Source organism: Aulostomus chinensis, chromosome 20 (genome assembly GCF_037954235.1).
Source record: "Aulostomus chinensis isolate RoL2024-O1b breed Wild chromosome 20, RoL_Achi_v1.0, whole genome shotgun sequence".
Lineage (NCBI taxonomy): Eukaryota > Metazoa > Chordata > Actinopteri > Syngnathiformes > Aulostomidae > Aulostomus > Aulostomus chinensis.
This window is the reverse complement of record NC_141339.1, coordinates 12,823,543-12,832,233: the sequence shown is the minus strand read 5'-3', so window position 1 is coordinate 12,832,233 and position 8,691 is coordinate 12,823,543. Positions and strand designations below refer to the sequence as shown.

The 8,691-nt window shown below is 43.2% G+C and overlaps 1 protein-coding gene across 1 annotated transcript; it reads left to right on the top strand.

Moving 5' to 3' along the window:
- The first annotated feature begins 2,158 nt into the window (after positions 1 to 2,158).
- On the top strand, positions 2,159 to 5,833 carry LOC147242876 (melanocortin-2 receptor accessory protein 2A-like). Its single transcript, XM_086189595.1, has 4 exons — positions 2,159 to 2,380; positions 2,480 to 2,617; positions 2,961 to 3,060; positions 3,818 to 5,833. Exons 2-4 carry the CDS (start codon positions 2,500 to 2,502, stop codon positions 4,293 to 4,295), a joined length of 696 nt encoding a protein of 231 aa, XP_086045721.1. The 5' UTR covers positions 2,159 to 2,380; positions 2,480 to 2,499; the 3' UTR covers positions 4,296 to 5,833.
- The last annotated feature ends 2,858 nt before the right edge of the window (positions 5,834 to 8,691 follow it).

Genomic DNA, 8,691 nt, shown 5'->3' with positions numbered 1-8,691 from the left:
CATGACATCAGCTTGACACTACACTGAAATAGCAGCAGTCTGATAAAGTAGCTACCAGGACAACACCCATTGTTTACTCACCAGCTAGCACCAGGTCATCAAGTCTCCTCACAGAAATGTTTGCCTTGAATCAATACCGGAAGTTGTCAAACCACAAGAATTTTGCTTTTCAAATACTCACAAACAGGTATTTTTACTCCATGGACATAAAGGGGCGACATGGCTTGGCGGTAGAGTGGCCATCTTGCAACTGAAAGGGTTGCTGGCGACCCGCCCAGGGTGAACCCCGCTTCTCACCCAATGTCAGCTGGGATAGAATCCAGTTTTTTCCCTCCGTTATCACTTTTTCGTGAATCTAACAGAATGCAGAGGGAGCCAGCCACATATAACTTGAGGCTAATGCCCAACAAATGTCTACTAATTCTCAAGCTAATTGTCTCGTGTAATCCAAATCTTCCTTGTTCAGATTTATGCTCATTAATCCAAAAACCCCACTGATTTCAGCTAAAACCAAGCTAACTACGCATAGTTTGGTGATACCACGAACAAGAGCAGACATGTCTGAGCAAGTTTGTTCAACTGGATCAGCCTGTCGCTCCTGCTGGCTGAAAGTGTGACACATGGGAAGATTTATATTTTGTTTGTTTTAAGTTTAAATAAAAGAACTGAGCACATGGCTGGATAAAGAAGATGTGGATTATATCGGACGACTTGGAGGAGAGTTTGTTAGCGGACGGTTTTGGGTGCTGTTGTTAGCTGTTGTCAGCTATCGGTTGTCATTCGCCTCAAGCTGAATGTACATGGGTGCCTCTCTCTGTATTTGGTAGTCACAAAGACGCAGGTGGGGAAAACACATCTTTGCAAAATCAAGACACTTGTTGTGTCATGTGAGTACTTTTTTTTTGGGGGGGGGGGTGACGTGTTACTTTAAGTACAGTAGGAATAGTGAGAAACTGCAGCACAAATGGGAAATGGCTCTTCTCCAAAGGTGGTAGGTTTAAAGATAAACTGGCTTCTAAAGTAAAAGAGCCACCCAATGTTGACATGACTGCGTCTGCACACATCAACCTCACACTCCCTCTTACCCTCGCATGTGAGATACCTGAACTCCCTCAGTCCTAGTCGTGGATAATGACTTCCACCAAGGAGGCCGACTTATAATTCTTGATGTCACTGAAAAGTTTTAGCGTATTGTGATTAAATCCATGGCAGTAATCCACTTTCTATTGAGAAATATGTGTTCATCTCTGTGAGAAGGAATGGATTGGCGATCCAGCAGACCTCATTTTGGCATTTATGAATGGTTTCTGATGACATTGTGTATCGTGGTGAATATGCGCTCTCTAAATGCTTCTGTTTGTCAAACTTGTTTGTAATTTTATTGTTTGTTTTTTTTTGGTCTTGAGTTATGGTCTAGAAATCTTTAACATAGCATCTTTCGAGTTTAAACTAAATCTCTATTGAATAATAATGTCTGGGCGTCTGTCTTCATACTAGCGTCATGTCTGTTAACCTTAAATGATGTCTTATCCTCTTAAACCTTCTATTATCAACCTTTGTTGGTATCAGTGAATTAATAAGACGGCATGTTTGCTCTGCTGACAAGACGATTGTCAACATTCGGATCGCCGCTGCATCCATCAACCTTCCTGTTTGTCTGCGGTCCTGTAGGAATGCTGTGACTGAGCTTTGCCTCATCTCTGTTTTGGTATAGACTGTCCTCTTCCCTAGCAGGTTTCCATGGTAACTGAGACTCAGTTCCTATCTGATTGGCACACCTAGATGTTAATTGACATCTGCTTGATCACATGCTTAGTTGAAAGTGCTGAAAAAGCACTGATCAACAATTTAGGAATTCTTCTGGGGACCTTAGTGGAAAGGCAACCCCTCCCTCCAAGCTCAGAAGGGTGTAATGATGTTCATGTTGCACCTTCAGATGACAAAAAGTGAACTTACAAAGTTAAAATATATGAATGATTATTCATATTCTTTTCTTGCGTTAAACAACAGCATACATTACAAACTCCTCCTCCCTTCTCTTGATCTGTCTGTGTCCGTAGGAGAGCGCTTTCCTATCTTCCCCCCACCCATCAGCGACTCCGGTGACGATGCGTTTGTTTAGTCTCAGTATCCCAGCAGAGATGAGGTGAACTGGAGGCAGTCGAGGTTGCTGGGGTTGGAGAACTGAAGCGCACTGAGCAGCTCGCCTCAGGACTGTTGCTATTCATTTACAAGGCTCGCAAGAGGATTAATGGAGTTTTGGCGTCACAACAAAGCGATCCAGTTCCAAGCTGTAAATGACCCGTTTGGCTCTTCGTTGAATTCCTGAAGACGGACGCAACATCCGAGGAGTTACAGACAAAGGATCGCATCCCCCGAGGTTGCGGTTGGCAAACTTTTGTTACCGACCTTTAACAGAGCTTTTTTCTTTCTTTCCCCCCCCCCCCCGTGTTGATATCATTCATGTTCTTTTCTCAAGGTACGTGCAATCTGTTTGAAATGTCCGACCTCCACAACCGGAGCCAAAGCAGCGCACGGCGCAGCGACTACGTGTGGCAGTACGAGTATTACGACGACGACGAACCCGTGTCTTTTGAGGGACTGAAGGCGCACAGATGTGAGCTTACATCCCTGAAATATCATCTCTTCCTTTCTTCTTCTTCTTTTCAATAATTTGTTAAATCAATACGTAGTGATTAATTTGCCTGATTCATCAAACAAACAGTTGATCTGACAGAAGTTTTCTTTACATACAGGTTGCTGAAGTAAAATGCTGAATGCACGCATGCGTAATTATCCACAAAGAGAGTCAACAAAGCTACAATCGTGTGTGTGTGTGTGTGTGTGTGTGTGTGTGTGTGTGTGTGTGTGTGTGTGTGTGTGTGTGTGTGTGTGTTGGGGGGGTAGTACGAGGACAATGTCGATGAACTATAACAAGATTGTTCTCGGCGACATTTCAGACTCCATCGTAATCGGCTTCTGGGTCGGACTCGCTGTCTTTGTCATTTTCATGTTCTTCGTTCTCACGCTGCTCACAAAGACCGGAGCGCCTCATCAAGAGTGAGTAGAACCGCAGCTGCTGCAACGTTTCCATTTATAAGGACACACATCTGTTCCCACGGGGAGCGTTTCAGCACCAAGGACAGATCCAATGATCTGAATTTGTAAGAGAGCGAGGTCCCTCCTGTCAAAGTGAACCGATGATTGACAGGTGGAGAATGTCTTTCCTTGTGTAGTTCAAGTTGTGAGACGTTGCTTGGTCTAAAAGTTGGGGTGGGGTTCCCCTAGGAGCTCATGAGGCACTGATGGGTGTTGATGAGATGAATTTCAGAAAGGGTTTTTTTTCAGGATTTTTTTTTTTTAATATATAGAATATTAGCGATTACAATAAGATACTTCTGCAAGACAAGCCAGCGCAAATTTCTGGCCCCTGGGGGCAGTCTGAGTGCACCAAGGCCACATTCAGAGTAAAAAAATAAATGCCACTGTCAACTATGTTTGATTTACACAACCCCCCCCCCCCGAAAAAAAAATGTGATGGGTTCTCCTTCAGCCCCCCCCTTTACCAAATCTGTTGAAAACCTTAGTCTCATAATATTGTATAACCCTTCTATCAAACAAGCAGCACTAAATCAATGGCTTTTCAGCCTCAGTTCTATTATCCTACCAATTTTATTATCAAATCCATCCACAGCTTTCTGAGTTTCCCTCCTACCAGACAAACCAGCAAGACAGTCATGCAACAATTGTGTTGTGTCAAGCTTCATTACCGAGGAAAAAAAACCAAAACGTTTTAATTCCTCCTTTGTTTTCTCAGGAACTCCGATTCTGCTGAAAAGCATCATCGACCAGGAAGCTGTCTGGTAGATGCCGACGGTCTCAGAGGTGAAAACGACAAAGCCTTCTCTCTTCCCTTGCTGACTGAGTCACGCGCATATTTTAATTTCTACATCAACGAAGAGGGTCAGAACAAGCGAAACCTGAAAGACAACAGAAACTTGAAACAAACCGGGTGGTGCCAAGCCCAGCTGGGGACACTCGACCGCCCCGGAGGTATCAGTTCTGCAGCGATGGATGAGGTGGAAGAGGACGTGGAGGGAAACCTTCCTCTTGGTGGACTAACTGAGGAGAGGAAGACACAAAGAGAGTGTGCCTTCCTGTCGCACTTCAACATCCCTAACTTTGTGAACCTGGAGCACAGATCCTCGCTGGGAGAGGATGACCTTCTGTATGAGCCGCCCGTCATACTGGAGCGCCAGCCTTACTCGAAGGAACGTCACAGCGACACTAGCTAAGGCTTTAAATCGAAAAGGTGTTTGGTAATGTTGCGATTTTATATCCTTTCACGAGGTCGTTTGTGGGCTTATTTTTTTTGGAAAAACTGGCTCTTGACCCTCCTCTTTGTTTTATAATTTAATTTGAGAGTGTTTTTTTGAAGGCACAACAAGGACTCAGTTCGATACAAGCTGCAGCTGACAGTAACAAGATGTTCTCTTAAGGAAAGCAACTGTATAACTTATAAATAAAAGAACCTAGATGTGGTGATAACTGATGCCCTCTAGTGGCCATTAGAAATATAACAGGGCAGTTGAGTAAATGGCAATGTATCGTGAGAAAGTGTGCAGAATCTCAACTAGCATCACAAAGTTGGTCAGTTCAGCTCGTGTGGTATAGTGAAGAGCACTCCTGATACACAGTAGGGAAAAATGACAAAAGAATTACCATGGTAACCACATCTTGGCTTTTTTTTTTTTTTTTTTGTTCTTACAAGTGACAGTTACCTTATTTGACATGTTGGAGTGTTTTACGGGTCAAACAAAGACCAGGCTTTTTATTCCCCTGACAACCAGAGTGTTGTTGCACGTTCTGCTCATCAGAACTCGACCAAGTGTTATTGCACCGAGGTGCAAAGCGCATCACCATTATTTGTCCAAGGAAGCTACAGTAAGGAGCAAAGCAACAGCCGAATACTTACAGGTTGTGTCGGATGGTCATAACAGCCTTTTTTTTTTCCCTCTGAGTAATGAACCTGAAATGGATGGTTGTCCACGAGGCGGAGGAGAATAAAAACGCAAGAGAGAAGCCTTGTGCCATGAAAACAGTTCAGCCGGGTTATTCAAGACTAAAAAAAAAAACATTTTAGGTAACTTAAGCCAAAATTAAACTCCATGGCAAATAAGCATAACTGAGTTTTTCCTCAGTCGACGTGAGGGTCTAAGGGCAGAGGATGTTGTTATGATGCCATGTGAAGCCCTTTGAGACAAACTGTTTGTGAAAACGGGCTCTACAAATAAAATTGCCTCGCCTTGCATAATTGCAACAAAAGACAAAACAACAAAAACCCATCTGTATTCTCATCTTGTCAGCAACCTCGTTTTTAGGGTACCCAAACGCTTCAGATACTACAAGTGTGGTATTTAACGACATATTTTATGCTGTACAACAAAACTTTAGAATATATCAAGCCTAGCGTAAACCGTAAATCTAATTTCAGGCATTTAATTGAAAAAACAACAACAACTACATTTGGAATGAAGGAGTCAGGTGTCTTACACTCCTAACTAAGGTCCTGGTTTTAGGACTCGTTCCTGGACAAAATAATGGAAATGTCTTTTTTAAAGGACTGGAGTTTATCCTTCCAGTGAGATCCACAGACCAGGAAAATGAATTCCAAAGTTCCTCACCGTGCCGAGGTACTAAACGTTGATATTTCCTTGAATTTTGTCACTCATCTTTTGCTGCGTGTCCTAACTCTACATTTTTGTGTGTGCTTTAGCTCCAAATCTTCCAGGTTCTTGTATTGGTTTTCCCGTCGCTGCTCCATTCACCTACCCAGCATATAGAGATGATTGAACTTAACATCTGCCAGGCAGCGAGACACAAAATGAATCCTAATGTTTTTTGCTCGATGTGCTGCCCAAAAGGGACAAAATAAAACCAGAACCCTCTGACTTGAACTCTTTCGACGCTTTCATATCCTTCTATCTGTATTTATGTATGGATGTGCTGGGAATGCCGGGCGGTCTATCAACATTAACTGATTAACCAAATTTGACTTGCGGATTTTGAAAACTCATTATGAATTCCAGACGTGCCGAGGGAATTACACCAGCCTTTCTGCTCTGCTCGTACATCAAATGTTTTAAAGAGTAAACGTGTGACAGTTTATAGGGAAAGCTTTCCAGATTTGGTCGGGAAAATGTTCATCTTGAATTGCTTCTTTCATGATGAACAATATCTGACAAACTGAAAACAAAAATAATACTGTTGCGCATGTATAAGTGGAGGGAATGTGGTGCAAGGTTGTTTTAACCCACTGGGTATTCTTCATGAGTGCAGAATATCTTGTTTTTGTCATTGCCGATAGTTATTTAAGGGGTCATTCATCAACCCGGCTGAGGAAGGAAAGCTGAAATGTCGTCCGGTGCTCCCTAGAATATTAATGGTGAACTCCCTGAGGTGGTTGAGACCTCCGGAGCAGGAGGCTCTGAATCAGACCTGAGATGCAAAGGCGGCTCTTGGGTCAGTGAGGTCATCCTGAAGGAGACTATATTTAATTATCTGCACCGCCGCCTCTGCTGGTGGTTTTAAACAGAGCAGAAGAAACCTGAGAGGAGACATTAGCAGCTATCTCTTTATCATTTAATGAGTTTTACACTTTTGTATTCTGGCCATACTCACACGGCATTCTACTTTGTGAAACTGGCCTCCAAGGGTGTAGTGAGCATCAATGACCAGTGGGTGGGGTAATGGAGTTATACCAATTATACACACGCTACCATTTGCTCTCTGCTGTAGCTGACAGTTGGAGGGCAGAGAGGGAGGGGTAGGGTGTGGGGGATGCCGCTCAAATCGTAGGCTAATTACTCTTGATGGAAGGAAAACAAGATAAACAACATATTTGTTGACATTCATTTATCTATATGTGGTGTAATGCCGTCAACGCGCAAAAAGATATGAAGCCCTGGAGCAGCTTTACCTCATAGCCTCAAAATAACTCCACTGAGGGACAAGTTATTTCTCATGACCTCAAAATAACTACACTGAGGGAACGAGTTCGGTCTCATAGCTTCAAAATAAACGGAGGAGCCAAATATATCACAGCAGCAACGTAAGTAAGTTGAAGGGAACAAGTTATATCTCGCAGCCTCAAAATAACTAAATTAAGGGCGTAAATTATGTCTCATAGCTTCAAAATAACTAAATTGGGGGGGGGGGGGGGACAAGTGATATTTTTTTGGCCTGGATTTTGTTTTTTCAGAACATACAACTTCTCCAGTAGTGAAAGGGTTACCAGATGTAAAATATAAATAACCTCTGATGACTCACTGCTCCAGCCTTCTCTTCATCTTTCTCTCTCTGCTCAACAGCTGAGAGTTTCGTAGTACACCGAGTGATTTATTCCCATAACATTCAATAAAGCAGATGTCCCAGAGTTGACACAAACTTCTACCTGTTTTAAACGGACTGATTGATTATAACTGCAACATCTTACATTTCACAACATGGTAGATTTAGCTCTTTCTTGGATGGGGGGGTGGGGGTGGGGGATTTTCATACTCGTGTTTATACAATATGAACAAGCAATTCTGTTTGTGAGTCCCACAACAGGAAACAGGATGTTTCTCAAACAAGGGATTAATCGCAGAAATCAACCGAGCAATCGCTCGCCTCTCCACGGTAACAAAAAACAAGGTTACTTCAGCGATCAGTCTGGCATGACAATTCGAATTTCTTGCCAAGTGAGCAAAAACCTGGGTGGGTAGAGAGGAGGATGAGTAAGTCATTCTGTCAAAGACAACAAAGCAGCTGTTGACACTCGCCTCCAGCTGCTCGGCGCAACAGACGGAGACAACGTGTCTGTAACTGTATGAACGTGACACTTGGGAAGGTGCTAAAACTGAGGCCTCAGAAGTGTGTGTGTGTGTGTGTGTGTGTGTGTGTGTGTGTGTGTGTGTGTGTGTGTGTGTGTGCCATCTATTTGACTGATAATAGACTCAGTAGAAACTGTAGATAAGGTTGAATGTGTGGCACCCCCCCCCCCCCCCCTTCATCAAGCTCTGGAAATCCAATCAGTTAGCAGGAACCAGGAGAGTGACAAACATCAACCGGTGTTCAATAAATATGGATGTATTTGTTTGCTATGATTTCTACTGCAGCTTCTCAATCATCTCCACAGCAGACCGGTCAGAGTGATAAAGAGGATTAATGGGACTTTCCTCACTTGATGCATTTTGAAAATGCAACAGGATGTTATTTATTTATTTAAAGCAAAAGGGTCATGTCCAAGAAGAGATGTGTAGGGGGGGGGGGGGGGGGAGCCGCATAAAACAGAGCGTAAATATTTCATAGGGTGTAAAGAATGAGACAGGTTTCAGCTTCAGGAACACATGAATAAGTTAGAGCAGAGAACCCAACGTGGGGGAGGGGGTGGGGTTAACTGGCACGTATTTCTGACATTGTTCGGTGTGTGGGGTTGAATGATTTACCCCGTGTTTACGCAGCTACTTTAAGGGATTCACCTGAAGTTCCTTTAATGATTAATGAAGGATTATAGAGGGCTTGTCTTCAGAAATGTCTAAAAAGCAGGTGTTAGCCCCCACCCTTCTAAATGGAAATCAATTTCATCAACAAGGAATCCACTCACAAGCAATCCGAATAACACAGCCCTGGTTTCTGTGACACATCGTT

Bases quoted from the DNA above. Each gene is read 5' to 3' on its own strand.
- LOC147242876 (XM_086189595.1), top strand. From the start codon at position 2,500: ATGTCCGACCTCCACAACCGGAGCCAAAGCAGCGCACGGCGCAGCGAC. The intron at 2,618-2,960 runs GTGAGCTTACAT...GCGACATTTCAG, and splicing joins GGGACTGAAGGCGCACAGAT to ACTCCATCGTAATCGGCTTC. The intron at 3,061-3,817 runs GTGAGTAGAACC...TTGTTTTCTCAG, and splicing joins ACCGGAGCGCCTCATCAAGA to GAACTCCGATTCTGCTGAAA.